Below are 24790 nucleotides of genomic sequence, written 5' to 3'. Positions count from 1 at the left end.
CCAGAATGGAGACACCCGCCAGACACTTTGATGCATAAAAATCTATTCATGCCCCACGCTTTAATCCATTCACCCTTCCCCCCTGAGACACTCAGTTGCAGTGCTATGCAAAACCCCAACTCGTTAATATTTATGAGGCGAAGGTAGCAAAGGCAAAAAAAAAAATGTACACAACATTGATAGAGAGCAAAATTCCTGCTCCTTGTAAAGTCGCACAGTGTCAAAACAAGTCAGATCGGCCATAGATAAGAATACCCAAAGATAAATTGGAACGACTCTTAGCAGTATCTTGAATGAATTACAATAAGAATCTAAGACCAAGAATCTAAGACTGAGAATGGAGTGTTGCAATACTGGAACTGGAAAGTATTATGAAGGGGAGCATGGCTATTGTTTCACTGAGCAGCAGTAGGCCTACAGTAGGCTATACAGTATACTTGAAAATAAGGTATATGATTAGCATTTCTTAAGTAGCATTTTCACAAGGGGAAATAGTTGTTACTGGGAACTCACTTACTCCAAAAGGTAGACACTTCTAACAGAAGGTGACTCAAGGTAAGTACCCAAAGCCATTACTCTAATCAAACTAATTAGACCAAAAACATGCACCAAAAACTAATTGAGCTTACAAACATTCAGCAGGGTGGTGGAGGGGCTGGATCAATAAAATAACTGTTGTGCAATGCTGTGGTGCCTAAAGAATGTTGTTCTAATTATTATTATTATTATTATTCTCGCAGGTGAAATGATTTGCTGCACTGTAAAATGCCATATTCCTAACCATTTAGTCCAGGCGTTTAGCTGAGGAGGAATGAAATCTCTAGGGCTCACTGGTTAGGTCCGGCTGCTCCGCCTCAGTGGACAGGACCAGTAGTATTAGCTGCAGCAGCAGCACAGGCATCTCCCTGCAGGGACACAGAGGTGAGGTGGTGGTGGTGGGGTGGTGATGATGCTGTGGCCAGAGTCCCAACACTGCCACCTAGAGGTGATGGAGAAATCTGACAATGCTCCCAAGACTCCCCTGGCCACACACACACACACACACACACAAAGTGAGAGAGAAATATACGGCAAGAGAGAGAGAGAGAAATATACGTCAAGCTTGACCAAAGCTCTTTGTGAGGGTGAAAGCAGTTTAGGCAGTTGAGTCGAGTCTAAAAGTTGAACTGTTTATGAGCATGGTTGTAAGACCCCTCATCCTCAGAGAACCCAGATAATGACTACAGATGCCTGCCTCTAATACATCCTTCACATGTTTCATTTGGTCTTGCAGATCCTCTGCTGATAACAACAGCCTAACACTGTTTGTTCTCTCTGCTCTCTCTCCACTTTAATCACATGCTGTTTTGCTGTTTTCCTGTTTGGATCCGATTCCTTTCAGGATGTGACTTTAACCTGTATTAGCCAGCAACAAACTGCCTCTTGAACATCCGTCTGCCATCCATACATCCATCGATCTCACAAAGATGCACTCAGAAGCTCTTTGATTATGTTGGTGATGTAGGGCGTCTGCCCAAAAGGCGTCCTCCCTCTGAAGAAACTTGTTTACCAGTCTAGACCCTCCATTTCCTCACTTCATTGCACTGCAGTATTTCTCGTTTGGTTTCTTCTCTCTTTATCTCTCTCCTTCCTTCCTTCCTTTCCTCCAATATTCTGTTCCTCCCAATCTAATGCTTCTGCTGTCGGGGCTGACACGACACACCCCAGTCAACATTGTATATCAGGTCCATCAGCACACTCCTGCGGGGGGAGACGTTGATGGCCATTCAGATTTGTTGGTTGGCTTGTTTGCTTTTCTTGCTTCCTTGTTAAATGACCTAATAATCTTACTAATGGTTGCCGTTTGGACACATGCGGCGGATGTGACAGCAAGCCTTAGGGGTAAAGCTTACCCATCCTTACAATCTTTTTTTTTTATATATACTTCATTCACTAAGGACAATACAGAACCACATCTCCACACAGTGGTCAAAAAGTGGTACTGCAGAGTGTAATGAACAGACATAAGTCATTATCTTGGCTGTTCTTTTATTAGTAATTTCAGCTCTTTACAAGATTGAGACAGGACAAGTTTATTATAAATACATAGCCCGTGTACATCTTAAATGTGGTGTCATTATAGAGCAACCACAGCTGCTCAAAGCACCCAGCGTTATTTTCCCCTTCTCGTTTGGTGGCAAAAAACGAGACAGCCATTCTTTAGGCACATCTGTTATGACCTAAAAATGTAAAGGTGCAAAAAAACACCAGGACTTCCACAGACGCTGAACACACTTGTCAAACACATTTTAAAGGTGACAATCACTCTCATAGGCTCCCAATCTGTACAGTCACATATACGAACAACACCAAGACCTCGTCTGCCTCCTTCACACATGGAAAACACTTGTGACACTACTTCGACAAAACACACACACACAGGTGCCATCTCCTCAAAAAAATATAGCTGTCAGGACATCCTTCTTCTTCTTCAAGTCATCTTCAATACAGTGCAATCTAAATGAGCCTTGCATTTATTTACATTGTAATTATGTTACATCTCTTATTAGAGTTACAGGCTGTGAAGAATATACACATAAGACTCTCTTACTCTCTCCACCTCTATCTCTCTCTCTCTCCCTCCCTTCCTCACACACACACACACCCCGACACGTACACACAGAGACAAACAAACACATAAACTGCAATCATTAACAGTGGAAAACTGCCTCAGTGGCATCATTGTGTGGATCTCTTGTGGCAGACCATGTAAGGGACTGCAGGTATGGTGATTTCTTATCGCAAGCCACTTGCCCAAGGCCATTCTGGGCACATTTTCAAGCTCTGCCCTACCCAAATTGAATGCATTGTGTGTATGAGCGTGTGTGTGTGTACACTGTGTATCAGTATATACGCTCACAACAGCCTTTACTGCTTATTTGTTTTTGTGTGGGTAAAAAGTAACAGATTCATACACACACATACACACACGACATTTCTGAGACACACAAACATTGATAGTGAAGTCTTCCATACCCTATCTGGCAGGGGCAAATTTACTGCGTTAACTACACACTATAAACATCTGGCAAATTTCTGCAGGACTAGTCAAAGGGAAATATATACTCTATATGTACAATCTGGGTCTGTCTCACCAAGCTGTCTTTTTAGTTAGTGATCCCTTTTCTTGTTTGATACCAGAGAAAGAGAGAGAGAGAGAGAGAGAGAGAGAGAGAGAGAGAGAGAGAGAGAGAGAAAGAAAGGAGGAAAGAAAGAAAGAGAGAAAGAGAGATGGACCATGGCTATGCAAGCAAATTGTAGTCGTACTCAGATAATGCCCTCCAAACCTGAGGTAGCTGGTGAAGCAGTCTCTCACAAACATTTGAGATGTGAAGATGCTTTTTGGTTAAAAGACCCCAACCTCTGCGATAAATACCAGAAACCCCAAAAATGCTTCCAATAAAAGTATATAAAACAAGTCCCTTTTCTCAAAAGGAGACAAAAACAGTAAAAATATTAATAGAATTATCAATAGAATAGAAAGTAAAAGATCAGAGTGCTAATGTCGTCAAGAACATAAATATGAACTTACATTACATGCAGGTGGCATATAAATGTTATGTACAAGATATAGATCCGAAAAAACTAAGTGTTATGGAAAGTAAGATCATAATAAACAGTACTGCATAGAACTTAATGTATATGTACTGTACATGTCTAATTCACCAGCCCCTGTACTCACTAGTTGGCTGCAGGAAGTCTTTTCTCTCTAAAACTGACCTCTTCCAACGAGCAGCAGCAAGGGGAGATTCAATCACATACATCAGCCTCTAACGACCATATATGTGCCATTAGATGCGCTCCTGAATCTCCCCATGGTCAAGTTCAAATCTACATCCTCCTCTAGGACTTCAAACCTACAGCTTAGTCACAAAACCTAGAGGCATACATTAGCAGTAACGTTCAGTACCAAATCATCTCACCACACTTGTGCAAAATGTCTACCTTAACCTTTGAAAAACACACAATTTTGGACACCTTACTGGATATGTAGTGGAACTTCAAGATGTGTTAATTCCGTATGCGATTAAATTCTACTGGCACCCTGGTAGCCCCTGGACATTCCAACTCACTGGTCCCTTCTTCTGTTATGGCTACTTAAAATCACACATTCCCACGGCTGTATTTTCAAACGACAGGGGAGCCATCTGTCTGGAATAAACCATTTGCATTTGGAACCAGGCCTCAAGCCAACTCCATGGATATTGCAGAGACTAAACTCCCCAAACACAGCAGAAGGAACAGTCCTCGAGAATCATGTCCCCACAACATATTCCCTTGCATCAACAAAACAGAAGTAACGACACGTTAAAATCACACGGAGAAAAATCTCTCTCTTTCTCTCTCGGTGTGTATATATATCTATGTGAGTGAGGGAATTCGTAACTGATGAACACTGGTAGTTCACTTGTAGTGTGGCAAAAATTGGTCTTGTCCCCTCTTCCTTCAATAAAAGGTAAGGAAAGAGTCTCACAACAAAAAAACGGTGTGGCCCTCCTCACACAACACCCCCCCCCACACACACACACACACACCGCTGGCACGGGGAGGTGTTGGAATCACGAGGTCACACACAGGGAAGGCGGAGAGCTGAGAGAGGTCACACTTTGCTGTCCTGCAGCAGCGGCTCGAAGTCCAGGTCATCCTCGCTGCCGGGCAGCGGCGCGTTGATGTGGGCCTCGGGCAGCTCGGCGCCGCCGCTGCCACTGGAGATGGAGCTGGTGCTGGTCTTGCGCGTGTGGCACAGCGCCACGTCGGCCTCCGCGCTGCGCTCGGGGATGAACATCGCCACCAGGAAGGCCACCACCACCGTGCACGCGCCCAGCAGGAACGGCGGCCCAGGGATGATGCTCCTCTGTGTGTTTGTGGGGGGGGGGGGGGCACAAACATCAAAACACACACGTGAGGACTAGGGCTGCAACTAACGATTATTTTCATAATAGTCGTTTTTTGTTTTTTTTCTCGATAAAATGTCAGAAAATGATCAGGGTTTCACAAAACCTAAGATTATGTTCTTAAATGCCTTGCTTTGTCCACACACTAGAGATATTTAGTTTACTGTAATAGAGGATTAACTAAAAATTAAAGTATTCAAATTGAAGAGAATTCTGAGGTATTTTCCTTAAAAAAAAAATAGCAAAAAAATTCTTAAATAGTTGGCAATGAAACAAAAAGCCCTATTTAAACACTGAGATCTGACTTATCTTAAACATAAGCTAAGTAAGTAAACACCAGTGCATCTACAGATTCAAAAGATGTACATCACCAATATATCACATTTTAATTGAATTGAGTCTTGGTGTTGCAAACTTGCCCCGTTAGAACACTATAGAATTGTATTTATGATAAACAGATCAGACAATATGCCGTCTACATTAAGTACCTTAAATGAATCATTGTGCCATACCAGGTCACAGACTCTACTCCACCAGAACAAGCTAATTTGATAACATGTCATAGTCATTTACAAATTACAAGCTTGGAATACAAGCATCAGCTAGAGTCTGAATCTCTATGTAGCTTGTTGAAACTGCAGAAAGTAGCGATTTGTTTTTGGCGCTCAGCAGCTGTGGATCCCTACCTCAGGGGGGCTGATTGGGGCAATGGGGTAGCCGGACTCAATGGGCCCAATCCCGTTCAGCTCCACATTAAACATGAAAAAGATAAGGCCGTAGAGGGCAGGACCCAGGCCGTTACACAACCCTCGGATGCCAGTGATCATGCCCTGTGCCAAGCCTGTGGGGGGGGGGGGGGGGGGGGGGGGGCAGAGAGCGAAATTAATGAAGGGAATAAGAGTAAAAAAGAGGAGAGAGAGAGAGAGAGAGAGAGAGAGAAGAAGAAGAGGAAAGACATGGTGAGGTGAGAAGGGAAAGAGAGAGGAAACGGAAGAGAGAGAGAAAGAGAGAGAGAGAGAGAGAGAGAGAGAGAGAGAGAGAGAGAGAGAGAGAGAGAGAGAGAGAGAGAGACAGTGGCTCACCTTGCTTGTCGGGGTCGGCGCTGCGGGACAGCAGAGCGCTCACCGCGGGGAAGGTGATGCTGGACATGGCTGCTACCGCCCCCGCTGCCCACATCATCCTGCCCAGCACAGGGGAGAGAGAGGTTACACACACACACACAAAACATACAGACACATATAGACACGACACACACCCCAATACACACACACAAAACATACAGACACATATAGACACGACACACACACCAATACACACACACACACACACACACAAAACATACAGACACATATAGACACGACACACACCCCAATACACACACACAAAACATATAGACACATATAGACACGACACACACCTCAATACACACACACAAAACATACAGACACATATAGACACGACACACATCCCCAATACACACACACAAAACATACAGACACATATAGACACGACACACACCCCAATACACACACACACACACACAAAACATACAGACACATATAGACACGACACACACCCCAATACACACACACACACACATAACATACAGACACATATAGACACGACACACACCCCAATACACACACACAAAACATATAGACACATATAGACACGACACACACCCCAATACACACACACAAAACATACAGACACATATAGACACAACACACACACCAATACACACACACACACACATAACATACAGACACATATAGACACGACACACACCCCAATACACACACACACACACAAAACATACAGACACATATAGACACGACACACACCCCAATACACACACACAAAACATAGACACATATAGACACGACACACACCCCAATACACACACACAAAACATACAGACACATATAGACACGACACACACCCCAATACACACACACAAAACATACAGACACATATAGACACGACACACACCCCAATACACACACACAAAACATACAGACACATATAGACACGACACACACACCAATACACACACACACACACATAACATACAGACACATATAGACACGACACACACCCCAATACACACACACACACACACAAAACATACAGACACATATAGACTAGTGTTGTCACGATACCAAAATTATGACTTCGATACGATACCTGCCATAAATATCACGATGCTCGATACTAAAACGATACTACGGCGAAATCCTAAGATATCTGGAGAAGAAAGGACTCATACCTCCTCCAAGTGTATTGAGTCATTTGTGTTAAATTTGGTGCACTTTTGTAGTGTGTAGGTCAATTCTGGGTTCTAAACTTCTAAACTTCCTACATAATGATTATTTTTTTATAGTCTGTAAAATAGTAGGCCTACTTTCTGTGATTAAGTCCTTTATTGTTTGTTATAGTTAATTTACATTGTGTTGTGTTTTGGCAATAAAGTAGCTTTAAATAGCCAAACTAGGCTAGATCAAGGTCAGTGTTCAAATTACTGCATGCAAATCACTGAATACTATGCAGAGGGGCCTAATCTTTAGGCCATCTGATGTACAGTATAGGCTACCCTAGGCCTTCCCGTGTTCATGGGATTTCTTTGACAGTTGCAAAGGGGAAAATGTGAGGATAGTCTTCTTTGCGCCCAGTGTACAAGTACGACGTTCCAACCACTCAGGTCTTCGTCAGATAGGCCTACACCATTACCTGTTGCAATATATCTGTGTGCATTACTACATTACGTCTATTTCTTTGATAACATGATTTGCTAACACGTACTGTAACAATACGCCGCTATTATTATTAGGACTCAACACGCTTTGGTGGTATTATGCTGTGGGCTTTAATTAGCGCATTTCGGGTAGCCTATCCTACATCTGGGCAATAATTATTGAACAAATTGCAGTCTACATGCCATGACAAATATTACCAGTAGTAGGCTACTGACCGAACATGAAATAGATCGTTTACAAGTTATGGTAATGTTATTCTGGCGTGAACATTGCGCTTTCATCACGTTAGCACCCTATGATTACAGCTCGTTATGTCTCGTCAAAATGATTACAGCTCGTTATGTCTCGTCAAAATTCATTGATGAAGGAAGGTTCGCTTTATCCCAGAGAACCATACTCGTTTCACTTAGGCTAGACTAAAACATAAGAGAAGAACTTGGCACTAACCATGTAGTCGTGTTTTCTATAGCATATTCGTTAACCTGTCGTTCTTTGAACTCTTTAAAAATGTTGGGATATGTCTGCGAGGTGTTTTGCCAAGTTCCATGCGTAGCCTACTGCTTTTAAATGACTTTGTGTACCTGATGGCTTGCCTTAATTCGCGATGTATCCGAAATAGTTGCAGATTTCACTGCACCTTTTGTTTTATCCACAAGGCCTAGAACTGTCGGCAAAGAACTATGACGTTGGCTGCGCACTCACTCACTCAGAGCTGCCTGCTTGACACGCCCACTTGCCTAGATGCGTGAAAGGAGCAGTGAGAACAGCAGTTCACACAGACACAGAACGTTATTATTTTAATAAAGTATCGATTCTAAAAACGTCTGAAATCGTATCGTTTTTTGCGTGAAGGCATCGCGATACCTTTTTAGTATCGATACACCGTGCAACACTAATATAGACACGACACACACCCCAATACACACACACACACACACACACAAAACATATAGACACGACACATACACCAATACACACACACACACACACGAAACATACAGACACATATAGACACGACACACACACACCAATACACACACACACGAAACATAGACACAATAAGACATGACACAGACACATGCACACAAAACACACGGACACATATAAACAAGAAACACAAAAACATGCACACACACACAAGGTTTCACAGCATAAAGACACACTTTTAGAAAAAACAAAAAGAGATACACAAACACCTGGTCTCTCAGCTAACAGACAGACGAAAAATGCACACACACACACACACACACACACACACACACACACTCACTCACTCACTCACTCACCAGGGCTCGGAGCCAAAGCCGTACCAGGCCAGCTGTAGAACTTGGAAGCCGAGGCCCAGAAGCACCGTGTTCTTGTTCCCAATAGTCCTCATCAGCAGTGTCAGCACCAGCGTCTACCACAGACACAAATCAGCACAAATCAACAACCACACACACACACACCGTTTAGTCTAAGGCACAAATCAACAACCACACACACCATTTAGTCTAAGGCACAAATCAACAACCATACACACTGTTTAGTCTACAGGCACAAATCAACAACCACACACACACCGTTTAGTCTACAGGCATAAATCAACAACCACACACACCGTTTAGTCTAAGGCACAAATCAACAACCATACACACTGTTTAGTCTACAGGCACAAATCAACAACCACACACACACCGTTTAGTCTACAGGCATAAATCAACAACCACACACACCGTTTAGTCTACAGGCACAAATCAACAACCACACACACACCGTTTAGTCTACAGGCATAAATCAACAACCACACACACCGTTTAGTCTACAGGCATAAATCAACAACCACACACACCGTTTAGTCTACAGGCATAAATCAACAACCACACACACTGCTTAGTCTACAGACATAAATCAACAACCACACACACCGTTTAGTCTACAGGCATAAATCAACAACCACACACACTGTTTAGTCTATAGGCACAAATCACCGCAAATCAACAATCACACACACCGTTCAGTCTAAGGCACAAATCAACAACCACACACACCGTTCAGTCTAAGGCACAAAATAACAACCACACACACCATAAGTCTAAGGCACAAATCAACAACCACACACACTGTTTAGTCTACAGGCATAAATCAACAACCACACACACCGTTTAGTCTACAGGCATAAATCAACAACCACACACACTGTTTAGTCTATAGGCACAAATCACCGCAAATCAACAACCACACACACTGTTTAGTCTATAGGCACAAATCACCACAAATCAACAACCACACACACTGTTTAGTCTACAGGCATAAATCAACAACCACACACACCGTTTAGTCTATAGGCACAAATCACCACAAATCAACAACCACACACACTGTTTAGTCTATAGGCACAAATCACCGCAAATCAACAACCACACACATCGTTCAGTCTACCACAGGCACATATCAGCACACATCAACAACCACATGCACCCTAATATAACACCCAGATAATTCCTACTATTAGACCAGTGTGTGGTGATGGCCTCTATTTATTGAAAACCAGATACACTGTTTTGTCTACCACAGGCACAAATCACCACACATCAACAACCACCATTTAGGCCCTGGGCCAGGAGCTGTTGGCTTACTGCTTTTTACTACCATCATTGTCATCACCATTACTGATATAAGAATTTAGCAAAACATATAATTGCAGTTAGTATTTACATGCTAGATATTATACCACCTTATTTGTGTTAAAAAGTATTGCAAAATTGTACTGCTATAATTAGTTCATCATTTGGCTGTTAACAACCGTATATATTTTAACTTGGCACACTACTAAGTTTGCCAACACTGTTAGCTCCAGCAAAAGTACATATTTAATTTATTGTAGTCATAATGTTCCCCCTCAAGTGCAGCATTAACGACTCACTCAACTATTCACATTTCTTCTGACTGGGCCAACTTTATTAGTATGGGTGAACTGTAACTGCTGTTTCAAAGAATTCACAAAGTGGCAGAGGTTTAATACTGTGCACAGTTCAGTTTTTAGTGGTCTGTGTCAGTCCATGGGTAGATAAAACTAGCTTTAAAAATCAATCATTTGAAGAACTCAGTCTTCTTCTTCTTTCCATCACCCCCACATCTAAAACACATTTTGAAGCCTCATCATAAAATGTGCAAGATTAAGTGTATACCCCGGAAGCATATTTTAAGGGGCTTTTGTCATTTGCTTAAAATCACAACTTAAAAAAAAAAAAAAGAAAAAAAAAAGAAAGAGCAGGCGATTTCTCCCATCATAAATAAATACCTGCGCCACGATCGAGAGGATGCCCACTACTCCGATGAACACGGCTATCGTGGTGGGGGTGAAGTTTATGACCTGCAGAGGAGAGGTAAGGAGTGGCATAGAGTGATGAGGTGAGCAGGAGAGAGACAGAAACACTGCATTACCCTCTCCCTGCCCCATCAAACCCCAAATTACCTCCGCAGTGACATAAGAGCAGGGAGTGAATATCATCAGGCGCAGTCAAGTGAGAACGACAGAGGGGGGGGGGAAGGGTGGAGAGAGTGAGAGAGCAAGAGAGAGAGGAGAGACAGGGAAAGAGAGAAAAAGGGAGGGGAGGGAGAGAGAAGGGTGGAGAGAGGAAGAGAGGAGATAAAGAGAGACAGGGAAAGAGAGAAAGGAGGGAGGTAAAGAGAGAACGAGGGAGAGAGAGTGAGTGAGAGATGGAGAGAGACTGAGGCAAAGAGATATTGGGGGAAGGGCAGAAAGACACAACAATCTCCAAGAGAGAAAAAAAAACACCACTCTAACGGCGGCAGAACAGAAATATCTCCTCCACACACGGACACAAACTATGAAATATTCAGCCCCTTTTTCCATGCCATAACATGACATCATCTCAATGAATAATTCCCCTCAGTATCATGCGGGATTAAGTCACCTAGAGGGCGCATTCTCACACTCACACACACACACACACAAACACACACAGCTCTCAGCTACAGTACATCTGAGGACAGACCGCAGCCCTGCAGCAGGCTGTTCAGTGTAACGGGTGGTGGATGGAGGCAGCCACACAGCCGTCGCCCAGACCCAACCACCACCAATAAACATTAAAACAGCCGCAGCCCTCGTAACACACCAACTGTTCTGCCTTTGCCATACCTCATTATAAACATTGAGAACCACAACTAAATGAGAATGAATTGCTTTCCATTCTCATCTGGGTTTTGAAATGCACTTCTATTATATGTGAAATATACATGTTGTCAAAACAAATATGAACAGATATGATCCTGGCCTCAGTCACTTGTGCAAGTAACATTAAATAGTGTTACAAGCAGGGTAGGAATTTCACGGTGGCCACGACGGCCATGGCTGTTGTAGCCCCTTGCGTTGGCCGTGACGCCCCTTTAAAAATCAGAGGTTTACAGGCCACGGTTGCCTTGGTGCCCCCTTCTTTAAATATTCTGCTTTGCGTCCTACTAATAGCGATATATATTTAGCCTATGGCCTGTAAAAATAATCTTAGCATTCACAGCGCAAATTACACAGTGGAGAAAGTGACAGCGCAAGAAAGAAAGTGCGTCCAAATTAACCCATTCTTCTCAGTTGAACTACTCGCGAAGTAGCCTACTCATCACACAGACATCACAATTATCACATGAAAGAGCTTTTTCTCAGCTTTTAAACGATGTTAGCCACTAATTGCTGTGGTGAACGGTTCGCGAGAAAAGTAAATAATATCATTCAATTTAATCATAAATTTTACTGAAGGTTTTGCGTCCATCTCCCTACCCATTCATCTCGGTGGAATACTTCACGAACCCTTCGTTTAACATATGACAAACCATATATATCAGAATAAACAGCAGACCTTACCGAACAGAAAGGTGTAAAGCAGTCCCCTGTACAGTTAGCCTTTCCAGACTAATCCCGTTTTGAATTTGCAGTAAATTTCAACATACATGGATGTCTCCAAATTTGGGATTTAAGTTTTACACTGTGTTTAAATTGTTCCACATTATTTCATAACGGGCCAAATACAAAATAAATATTACAAATGTCGCCTAGATATCGGTAAATCAGAGGACAGCTGACTATAAGAGTTTGTGAAAGTAGCCTTAATGATCACAAAATGCTAAGCATGCATCTAGGCTATTTGAGTTTCTTAAAGCTGAGCTGTGCTTAAATTGTTCAATACATGATTTCATAACAGGCCAAATATAAAATAAATGTTAAATATAGCCTAGATATCTGAAAATATTAGATGATCAGATGATTTACAGTTATATGTAATATGTCATGTTTTATGTTTTTGTAATGTTTCATACAGTGATGCAGGTCTACTGCAGTGAATACAACTTTGATCATTTTTATAGCATACTACTGTATAGTTAACTTTAGCCTTGGTGCTCTGACATGTGGCCTTTGTGCCCCCCACCAAATATGCCCAACTGAAGGCCAAGTGGCCTTGCCCCTAAAATGGTGCAATTCCAAGCCTGGTTACAAGTCTTTCTTTGAAAAAATGGGTTAATTTGTAAAAATATATTTACATATCTTCTAAAAATACATAACACACCTGCATGCACACGCAAACACACACACACACACACACACACACACACACAAACAAACACACATTAGTATTCTAGCCCAATAAAATAGGGCTCACCTGTCTGAGGTAGAGGAAGAAGCTGGAGTATTGTCCTGCCTCAGGCAGGTAGGACAGGAACACAGTGATGCAGATCATAAGAACAGTGGGGTCCTTCCCCACTTTCCTCAGAGACTGCAGAGTCCACAAAATACAAAAGCTTAGTACCACAAAATACCAAAACCACCAAGGTTCTGATTTGCTATTTCATCCTGTGCAACATAGACATATGACATGCTTCATGTAACAGGCAAAAATGTATATTAAAACAATTCCATCCACATGGAAGGGCAAAAACAGCCTTTAAAGACAATCAAACACATGGCAATGTTGGCCAATCACAGACCTAAACTTTGGGCCAGATTTGTCATATATATATATATATATATTAGGGGTGTAACGGTTCATGTATTCGTATTGAACCGAAACGGTACGGGCGTGACGGGTTCGGTGCATGAATTTACACGGAGAATACACGGTATAAAAATACATAAAACTCGTCAGTCGAGTCCGTCAGTCAGCACTAAGGTTAGACCCACAAGAGTTAGAGGATCTGCTGCTCTCTTTAAGATCGCAAGTTTGAGAACTTCAGTTACAGTAACGTTAGTACAGGCGAAAGAGTGGTGGATAAGATGAAACTGTGTGTCGGCGTTGTTCAGCAGTTGTTGGGTATGTGATAGGGGTGTAACGGTACACAGAAGTCACGGTTCGGTTCATACCTCGGTTCGGACATCACGGTTCGGTACGAGTTCGGTACAATGGAGGGAAAAGCAAAACAAAAATGCAGAAAGCATTTTTTTTTGTACATGTCTCAGGCTGTACCACCTAGTGTCATACAGTCTCTTCCCTGAGTTATCTGCAACAGCCTGAAGTGTGTAAGATGTAGGCTAAACAGTACAATAAGTGCCCAGACTCCATCTGTAACTTGTAAACAAAATAAGACAATCAGCTATAAAACTGAAAATAGGCCTACAGCATCTCTTATTTCTGAAAGTGCAAATTACATAGAAAATTATTTTTAAAAATCCACTTAAGCAAGACCTTCAACATCTGTGTTTAGTTGTATATGGAAGGGTCTACAATTTGCCTCAATATTTTTCATTGTGTGTAAAGTAATAATCTAGCCTACTAACTGTGAAAATATCACACTATTTTGCCTTTTTTTAAAAAAAACGAAATTGCTCCTTTCATTTCATAAACAGACTACAACTAGAAGTCACGTGACTTTGCCCTTTGACGTTAACTCACCGTAGCATGGTTTGTTTATTAGCCTGGTTAGCATTGTCACTTTATTTTACTGTCTATGCACTTAACACTACCAGCTCCTCATGTGAGAAGTTACAAGTTACCCCAACATAAAGGTAATTACCACGCGATTTACATAGCTTTCTGTCCTTACGAAATCATTTAATTTAAGCCATAGGTTTTGGCCCTATTTGTATGTGTATCCAAAGGCTGCTGAAGCGCAGGGGAAGTTTTTTCCCCCTCGTTTCAGTGATTGGTAGCCTACATCATCTGGGTGATGGCTTCGAATATGTGTAGCATTTTTTCCACTCACATACCCAATGCTGAACAACGCCAATCAGAGCTTCCGAGCTAAGGCGAGGCTACAGATTAGCGTTAGGTGTCGCTAAAGAACTCCCGTAACTCTCGCTACTTAACAGTAATTGCGCATGACATGAATTAATCCGCACACAAGTTTTATGTATTTTTATACCGTGTATTCTCCGTGTAAATTCATGCACCGAACCGTGACGCCCGTACCGTTTCGGTTCAATACGAATACATGAACCGTTACACCCCTAGTATGTGAGTGGAAAAAATGCTACACATATTCGAAGCCATCACCCATATGATGTAGGCTAGCACTACCAATCACTGAAACGAGGGGAAAAAACTTCCCCTGCGCTTCAGCAGCTTTTGGATACACATACAAATAGGGCCAAAACCTATGGCTTAAATTAAATGATTTCGTAATGACAGAAAGCTATGTAAATCGCGTGGTAATTACCTTTATGTTGGGGTAACTTGTAACTTCTCACATGAGGAGCTGGTAGTGTTAAGTGCATAGACAGTAAAATAAAGTGACAACAATAACCAGGCTAATAAACAAACCAAAAGGGCAAAGTCACATTACTTCTAGTTGTAGACTGTTTATGAAATGAAAGGAGCAATTTCGTTTAAAAAAAAAGGCAAAATAGTGTGATATTTTCACAGTTAGTAGGCTAGATTATTACTTTACACACAATGAAAAATATTGAGGCAAATTGTAGACCCTTCCATATACAACTAAACACAGATGTTGAAGGTCTTGCTTAAGTGGATTTTTAAAAATCATTTTTCTATGTAATTTGCACTTTCAGAAATAAGAGATGCTGTAGGCCTATTTTCAGTTTTATAGCTGATTGTCTTATTTTGTTTACAAGTTACAGATGGAGCCTGGGTACTTATTGTACTGTTTAGCCTACATCTTACACACTTCAGGCTGTTGCAGATAGCTCAGGGAAGAGACTGTATGACACCATAGGTGGTACAGCCTGAGACATGCACAATAAAAAAAAATGCTTTCTGCATTTTTGTTTTGCTTTTCCTTACATTGTACCGAACTCGTACCGAACTGTGATGTCCGAACCGAGGTATGAACCGAACCGTGACTTCTGTGTACCGTTACACCCCTAATATATATATATATATATATATATATATATATATATATATATACACACCGGTCTGGTATATAATAAATAAATAAATAAAATATATAATTTTTATATAAATAATCCCTAGCTACGCGTGCACACAGCCTTACAGAGGCTTTAGATAGACCAGAGAGAGAGCTCTGACATACAGCAAACGGGTCAGCCTGCTCCCAGGAGATGGGCGCCCCCCAGGTGTTGAGACGCATCTTCTCCGGGAGCGACTCGGGCACAGCCAGCATGATGAAGCAGATGTCCGCCAGGGCGATGAGCGTGGCCACCAGCACCACCAGGTTGTCGCCATAGCGCATCGACAGGTACGCCCCGATGGCCGGGCTTGTGACGAGGCTGGCGGCGAAGGTGGCAGACACCTGGTGACAAGGAGGAACAACAGTTTAAGAGTTTTTCACGATACTGATCGTGTACAGCTAATGAGCTTCAATGGAGATAATAAGGTGTTTGAAGTAGGAGTGTCCCAATGATAATTGACACTTAAACATGAAATATAAATAGCAGGGGGTCACTTGCGCTCAGCCTGGTTGGTGCTCATGGAACAGGACGCAGAAGTCACTGAGGAGACCCAAGGTCTATCTAGGCCCAGGGAGCAGGACCGGAGCACACAAAGCTTTTGGTGAATTTTATTAGTGCAAAAGTACTCTTTTGCTCTGAAGAAGACGCATGGGCATCGAAATGTTAGTCGTTTTGCACTAATAAAATTCACCAAAAGCTTTGTGTGCTCTGGTCCTGCTTACTGGTCCTAGATAGACCTTGGGTCTCCTCAATGAAATATAAATATTCTATACAAATTCAGTATTGTTACGACCCCCTGTGCCCTCCTCAGGCCATCCCATGTCAGTGCACGGGCGGGGTTGGACCTGGGGAGGTTAATTGGTAATTGGGTGCACCTGTAACCAGGTGCTGCTATATTAGGGGCTGTCCTCTCTTTCCCATTAGGCACTTTTCTTCTTTCATGCAGGCACCTATTTTGACTTTCTCTTGCACTGGCACTTTTCACTCTCCTTTATTCTAGATCTCTCTACTTCTCTCTTTTCTTTGTCTACTCATTTAGTCTCTCACATAATCTACTGACACGTACATTGCATCCACACATGCACGTCACTTCTCCCATTCATTTTCCCCTAGACATCTTGCATTTGGTAACGTTGCTTTGCGTTAATTTAATAAATTATTATTTGCTTTGAAGCTTGTTGTCTGTGTCCCTCTTTATGTTTCGGTCTGGTAACGAGCTGGCCGTAACAGTATGATGATATTAAACTTGAACAATTTATCTGGTTGCCTTTTTTGCTTACAATCTTCACCTAACTACACATAAAACAAATACCGTAAGTAGGCCTAAATAAACAATAAACAAATTTCTGCTATAAATAGCATACTTATTAATTTAATATTAGTGTATGCTTCACCTCACTGTGTGTACACTGTGTGCTGTGTGTGTTTCACTAATTCACGGATTGGGATAAATGCAGAGACCAAATTTCCCTCACGGGATCAAAAGAGTATACCGGTATATACTTATACTTATATATAATATTACATATATTCTATAGATATTGTGACATTACACAATCAACTACAGACATAGATTAGGTAAATATAAAGACAACCATATACCTGTACATCCAAACAAACAGTTTTAGGGTTATAGCCATAGTATGCTTACATCTCAGAAGCCACATTTATCTTTTAGTCATGTTAAAGGTGCTCTAAGCGATGCTGGGTAACGTCACTTCTGTTGACTTTCAAACAAAACAGAGAGCTAGCTCGCTACTTCCTCCCCCTCCCTCCCGTGCTTCTCCCGTGCAATTGAAACTCTCTTAAACGTGCATCTCGTCTGTGATTTGCTGGAACAGTTTGTTATGTTTTTAGGTTTGGTTCTAGGCTAGGTTTGCCCAGTTTGTTTTTGTTGCCGTTTTTGGAGCCTGGGCTGTCCACAGAGATCGCAGCTTTTTTACAGTGTATTCAGGACACAGACAGCTAGCGGTTGGTTAGGTGATGTTAGCAGTAAGTGAGGTGAAAATGTTCTAACCTAAAAAACGTGTGGCATCGATTAAAGCACCTTTAATGATGACCTCCTTACCAGTCCATAGGCCGTGCTCCTCTCCCGCTCCTCTGTGACATCAGCCACGTACGCAAAGATGACCGAAAAGGTGACAGCAAAAGCCCCCGACACAGAGATCATGGCAAAGTACCACCTGCGGGGGGGGGTAGCACAGTTACTATGTATCAACACAAGGCTAACAGTATCCATTGGGCTTTAAATCAGGCTGGAAGACAACTCCCATGGTTAATGCACAGACTGTAAGGCATCTTTAAGGTAATTCTACATCTATGTGTTCTTCATTCTGTATCAAATCAGACGGAATCTAGGGAAATGGTTGCTGCACTGTCTCAGATTTTTTTGCTCAACGTTTGTCTACATAATGTTTAGGTTGGTACATAAAATGAAAATGAAAGACCTGTCATGATAAAGAAAAAAGAAAAGCTGTTAATACTCCTGACTCCCTAAGAGAGGTTGACCTCAGAGGTCATGGACAAATGTAGAGTAAGATTGTCCCACAGTACCATGTTCCCTTCATGGATAAATACGCTTAGTTAATAACATTGTTACACATCAACTTCTTTATTCTTGGCTCCAGAGGAACTCATTCTTGGCTCCAGAGGAACTCATTCTTGGCTCCTGAGGAACTCATTCTTGGCTCCTGAGGAACTCTATCTAATTATTTATGGTACAGTATAACATTGACACTTTGTACACCAAATATCCATACATTAAGGTACTTCCACATAGATTTTCACGTTCCTACTAGCTGCCCCACATACTATTTTAGTCTTTTGAAAATTACAAAGAAGTGCATTCTTCCCTTGTTTTATTCTTAATATCTTCATGGCCAGTACATGTGGAGAACTCAAAATATTGGCACATTTATTAAATATTGTATTCAAAGAAAAAATAATGCCGGATACCAAATCCGTACAAAAAAATATCATTCTATGCACTTTTGCCAAATCTAGGGACCTTATAGAAAATCAATGAGCATGCCATACAAACATTTAATGGTTCAGTCATACTGAGAACATGTTCGTCTTCCATCCTACAAAGTCTGGGCTGGCTAGCGATGGCACTTTTCAAAATATTAAAGTGCTCATATTATGACTATTTTTCAACAAGTCAAAATAGGCAGCTTCATGCTTGCCAGTGTCAGTCCCTTTCAGAATAGGTTGTTTCTGGGGGCTGTTGCCTTAAATGCAAATTAGCTATTGTTGGCCACGCCCCACTCCGGAACTGATTCCATGTTTACGTCAACAGGCAGCATGAGAAGCCAGGAAATATGAGATGTGTCGATGACATGGTGTTGGAGAATTCTCCACCACAAAACCTCCGACTGCCAGTGATAAAATGCAGCTTGTTATGCAGAAATAATAAAGAATGTGTGACAAACGTCATTGATGGTTTTGTTTGAATTTTCGTAGTAAAGTAGCCTAATAGTCAAGTTATTGGAGTTTAGCCGAAACGTCTGCTAAATACAATAACCATAGCAGAATCAATTCAGACACCTGCATGTATGATGCAACATGGCCAAACGATGTTAAATGTAGTTGATGTAGTCTATTCAAAAGGGATTTGTGAAATTGGCTGCCTAGAACCAGATGGCCTGGGTCGTTTCCAGCATAGGCTAGGCCAGAGGTTCCCAAACTTAAAACTGCTGAGGCCCAATTGCAACTCTGATGGGAGGGGGTGGTGGGTGGGAATACTCAAATGTTTTGGCCGATGACGTAGACGGCCCTGCCAATACATTCAGAAACCCGTAGCTCACTCAAAACAGCATGGATGTTTTTTTCCCCAAGTTTGTATGCGTGTGGAAGCACCAGAGACACAAAATATTAATTCTCATAATATGGGCACTTTATGGCTTTCCAGATAGGGTGTTTTTTCAGGATGTTAAACTGAAGTAATATCAGGGACTCAAAAAATAAATTGGTTTTGGGACCCACCCATTCATTCATGATATAGACATGGTTTGAACAACATCTGAGACAGTGCAGCCGAAACCATATTTGTTAGACTGACACGGAATGACCCAATGACGATCACTCAACTGCTAGCGCACCAAGGTCATAGTAACATCAAGGTGAAGTTAGGTGAAGGTGTTATGTAAACAAAATTGCTAACCCGTACACATCTACCCATGGTCGAGTGCTTGACCCGCACCAATAAAGTCCAGCTGCTACTGGTCGACCGAGAGTCAGGCTTACCATGGGCTGAGCCTCATGAGGGGGATAGGGGCGCAGGTGAAAAACACAGTCACCAGCAGGAAGGACCTTCGACCCCACACGTCAGACAGGGCGCCAATCAGAGGAGCGCACATGAAGGACAGAAGACCCTGAAGACGAGGAGAGAGGAGAGTCGTTCAACTCAAGGTTCTAGATCCATAGAAACAGCTGCAGATTAGAGTCACGCACATACAGGTTCCAAAGAGCAGTGCATCACAAAGGAAGCAATGAGTCTGAGAGGAGCAAGTGGCATTACATTCCAGAGAAAGTCACACAATGTCCTTATCTTACAACAAACTAGACTATACTAGACTAGAGACACACCCCACCCTTAAGTGTCTGATACAAGTTTTTATACAAGTTTGGATACAGATGTCTGCTGAATAAATAAACATAATGTTCATTCAGGAGAGAATATTTTCTTCGTACAGCACAGTGTTACCCAACAAACACACACACATGCATTTGCACAAACACACCAGTGCACGCGCGCACGCGCACACACACACACACACATATAACCACATCCACACATAACAGAAGGTACCCACAGTTCTCATACATCAGTGGATCATTCACTTACAGTTTCAGAAAGACATGCATACCAAGTTCAAAGAACTGAACATCCAACGCATATGTGGGAGGAGAACGATGACTCACATCACTCAAATAGTACTGATCCATTCACAAATATCTCCAATCGAGCAGAGTGTGTCACAACAGCAATAGCTCAAAATGTGCTTAGAATCCTGCAGATGCAGCAAGGTATCGTTCAGACACAAATCCAGAGACAGATTGAAGGCATTCACACAAAGCTGGAGTCATGTAGGAAACCATTACTCTACAGCCCAGGGAGCTGCAAGTCATTCAAATGTGGAGTCAAATGTCACGCTGGGACTTGCAGGTTTCACTACTGCCAAAAAATCAATCCTTCAGTTGTGGTTTAAACCAGATACAAACCTCAAATGCTACTGGACTAATTCTTTGCTTAATATTGCAGCATTAGAAGAGACTACTGCTAGACTGAATAAAGCTAGCTTATCCACAGTAAATGCATGGAAGGGACTCTACCTATCTATTAAAAACACTCTGTGCAATTGAAAATATTGCTTTATTAATATGATGTATTTGCTTACTTTTTGTCTATTGCTTGATCTGCCCTTTTGGTTATTTTTCCCTCTCCTTTTTGTTAATTTATGTATGTTGCGTTTACTGTTTGTACCATTTTTGCAGAAAATGTGAATAAAAAACATAATCACAAAAAAAAAATGTCACGATGGGATGAAAATCTAAATTTGAATCCCCAATCTCACCTTTACTCCCTGAATGAGACCATTCATCAGAAATGTGTGATGTGGAAACGTCTCCCGCAAAACCTGCAACACAAAACATGACGCAAATTCACAGCTGTAGACCTTCCAAAAAAAACAAAATGCAATGAAGAGCTTGTGTGCTGTGTGTAAAAGCAATTGGAGCCCTGTATGTATGTGTGTGTGTGTGTGTGAAGGAAGTAGCAATAAAAAAAAAAAAACACTACATGTTTTTCCATTACACATTTTGGCAGGCTTTACACAGGACATACTGGTAGCTCAAAAATAACTCCCGTTTCCATGGGATCTGTACAAGTTGGAGGCAAAATGAAACCTATTAGCATGTTTCAAAATCTACTTCCGTGTGTAAAATTCCTGCACAAACTGTACTGTCATTAAAGGCAATGCCGTCTGACGCCATCATATCAATAGTCTGAAAGACCAAAGGGTTACTTGAATCATCATATCTCAGCCGAGAAATGCCAATCTGAGCATGGTCACAATTCAGGGTGCATGCACACGGGGAGGAGGGCACACACATTGTAGGCTACTTACCGTCAGCATGGGGGTAGTTAGCAGTCCCCAGGCAAAGAACTCCAGGAAGATGACCACCACCGCATGGCCAACACTGGCTTTCCCGATGCCTGGCTGTGCCTGGCATGAACACAACACAACGTGAACTCAATATTCTTTGTAAGGTGGTTCATTACTGTTCTCCAGATTTTATGTCTGTACAGATTCATTCTAGAGGTCAACCTATGTCTATGTTAAGCATGCATAGTGTGTGTCTCCCCAAGTCAAACCTGTAACACATCCACACATTGGGTTTTGCCTTGAGCCACAGTTTATTATTACTAATAACTGCTACTGTTTACAACAGCTGCTATTAGACACTTCCATTTTATCACTGCAGGAAAGGCCATTTCTGATAAGCATACAACCCTATCTGGAATGGTGTACAAGGGAACCATAAAGTAAACAGAGAACGATAAAACAATATATAAGCATACGCACATAGGCCATATCTCACTGCTGTCTCCAATCAGCCTACGTTATGGTTTACTCTGAAGGCGGCTTTCCATGGGTTTGGTAATTTTCATTTCAAAACACTCCCTTTATACTGAATAATTTCGGCAAAGGTATGCCCTCAAGGAAAACGTCATTTAAAGATTATGAAATAACGTTAGAGACCGTGCGACATGAATAAGTGATGCCGATAGTCTCCACGTGAACAGATTGTGCTCAGCGGCCTGGAAGCTGCCAGCTTTCCTTACTCAAGTTATGTAATAGGCCTAGCAGATACACGAACAGTGTAGCAGGCTCATCGCTGATGTTAGCGATGAGCTCATCTAAATGTTGTGACGATAACATCGAGCCTAATAAAGATAAGTTTGGTCATTCAACTGGTTAGCTTTATGGACTACCTAAAGCTTTAGGAAATATAGCCTATCGTAATTTGCTAGCGTTGTCCACAGATACGCAGCTCACCGTAGTTCACCTGTCAAGCTAGCTAAGGCTGCTCTCTGACAAAATAATTATCGACCCACGCAAGCAAACATGACAACATTTACATTTACGTTTCTAGTATAACGCGACATCTGCCAAATTGTAGGCCTGCCACAGCCATTAACATTACTGCCGTCTGTCTGTATGAGATGGAGGGGAGGAGGCCAGCTAACGTGATAAGCAATAAGATTAACGGTATGAGAGAAGCTAGCGATAACACCAGACGGCACGAACGATAAGGTCTAGGGGTTAAAAGCACGCATTCGTACTTACCACATTCCCATCCCGCATTATAACTTTCTTGACCAATATCACACGACTGGTCCCTTTCTGTTCTTTCTCTGGAGCCATCATCTCTTCACATCCTGTAGGAATTACATAAAATCCATGCTGAGTGCATATCTTCGGAACTCCCGCTTCCTCCAGGTTGCCTTCGGGTTTAGCCCAATTGGCTAAAGTTACGAAAAATGTTTATGAAGCCTACTATTCCAATTTGTGGCTGTCACCTTCAAAACACACCAGTGTAAATGAAAACCGTCAACGTCTACACTTGCTTCGAATCCTTTCGCTTCTAGCTCCTGCATTCAGTGGTGAACTACAAGCATCAGCTGATCCCAAATCAGTTGAGCGCAATATGGTGAAATGAAAAGCGTCAAAAAGGAAGTATGGAGCTGATCTTGAGTCAGCGTACCCGCCTTTTAGCAGCTACTGTCAGGCAGATCTTCCTGGTGACCGGAAATCACGTGTCATTACATAGCTTTATTATCGGGTTGACTCAGGTGAATCAATTTTATGCTTCAATTCTTTACATTATGCAATATGCTCATTTTGATTCGACGAAGAAATATTAGACTTGTTAGGCTTATCTGTGTAGGCTAATCATAATTTCCCCCGGGTTATATTCTTTATTTATTATTTTTTATGTAGGCCTATTTATTTCAATATTCTGTATTTTTTCAGATGCCTTATGGAAATGTCTGAAAGGACAACTAAACTGAGAGTAGCATAACAAGCTCATTTCATTTTCACTGTAGTTTGTGGATGAATAGTTAGGCTATCACAGACTGAACCTCACTGCTTGTTGATTTCTATCTGTCCAATGTCACATCGGCCAATGCTGTTCTATTAAGCCTAGCCATTGTTAGGATTATTATAGCCTACTAACAAGGAAGAATCAGTCACTGTAACTTGATTTTCCTCACACAATTCACATCATGAGCTCTGTGGGTAAAATAGCCTTTTTATGGTTCTTTGATATCTAGTTTCTAAGTGATGGTTCTTTGTTCAATTATTTTTTTTGAAGGAGGGTATGCGGGTAATACAAAAAATACAATTGTATGTTGTAGCTGCCTATTTGCATTTTTGAAAGTCTTTTCTCAATACACAGTCAAACTTTGTGTTTGTAGACTACTGCATTCAAACTAATGCTTTCACACTTTGCCTTCACAGTACTGGGACTGCTAGTGATCTGCCTCTTTGGGTACTATTACCTGTGGGTTTTGTTTATCTTCACTAGGCAACAAGTGTACACTTTATCAGGTTCCCACAGGGGGAAGTAGCCTACTCTTCTCTTAGGACAAAGAGGAGCAAATACCTTGTTTTTATTTGTGATTTTCTCCCTCCTCCAGACCACATAGACGTAAAAGACACCTGGATTCGAGA

At 41.8% G+C, this 24790-nt stretch overlaps 1 protein-coding gene across 1 annotated transcript; it reads right to left on the bottom strand.

Annotated features, from left to right (window-relative positions):
• Positions 1 to 1986: 1986 nt before the first annotated feature.
• Positions 1987 to 23730, bottom strand: slc71a2a (solute carrier family 71 member 2a). Its single transcript, XM_076303104.1, has 12 exons — positions 23402 to 23730; positions 22178 to 22276; positions 21626 to 21688; positions 20295 to 20422; positions 18118 to 18232; positions 16172 to 16390; positions 13345 to 13458; positions 10974 to 11045; positions 8977 to 9089; positions 6017 to 6114; positions 5621 to 5775; positions 1987 to 4894 (listed from the first exon to the last, which is right to left on the bottom strand). The coding sequence occupies exons 1-12, from the start codon at positions 23480 to 23482 to the stop codon at positions 4640 to 4642; spliced, it is 1512 nt and encodes a 503-aa protein (XP_076159219.1). The 5' UTR covers positions 23483 to 23730; the 3' UTR covers positions 1987 to 4639.
• Positions 23731 to 24790: the final 1060 nt, after the last annotated feature.

Source organism: Alosa pseudoharengus, unplaced genomic scaffold (genome assembly GCF_046254945.1).
Source record: "Alosa pseudoharengus isolate Yale_2024_CS ecotype anadromous, Long Island Sound unplaced genomic scaffold, YU_APseudo_1.1 YU_APseudo_1.1_scf_24, whole genome shotgun sequence".
Classification (NCBI taxonomy): domain Eukaryota; kingdom Metazoa; phylum Chordata; class Actinopteri; order Clupeiformes; family Clupeidae; genus Alosa; species Alosa pseudoharengus.
Note: the sequence above shows the minus strand (reverse complement) of the source record. Positions and strands in the feature narration are given on the sequence as shown.

Excerpts from the sequence above, each read along its gene's own strand:
- slc71a2a (XM_076303104.1), bottom strand. The coding sequence starts at position 23,482 with ATGATGGCTCCAGAGAAAGAACAGAAAGGGACCAGTCGTGTGATATTG. Across the intron at positions 22,277-23,401 it reads TAATGCGGGATGGGAATGTG|GCACAGCCAGGCATCGGGAA; the intron begins GTAAGTACGAAT and ends TGTTCATGCCAG. Across the intron at positions 9,090-10,973 it reads TCCTCTCGATCGTGGCGCAG|ACGCTGGTGCTGACACTGCT; the intron begins GTATTTATTTAT and ends TGTCTGTGGTAG.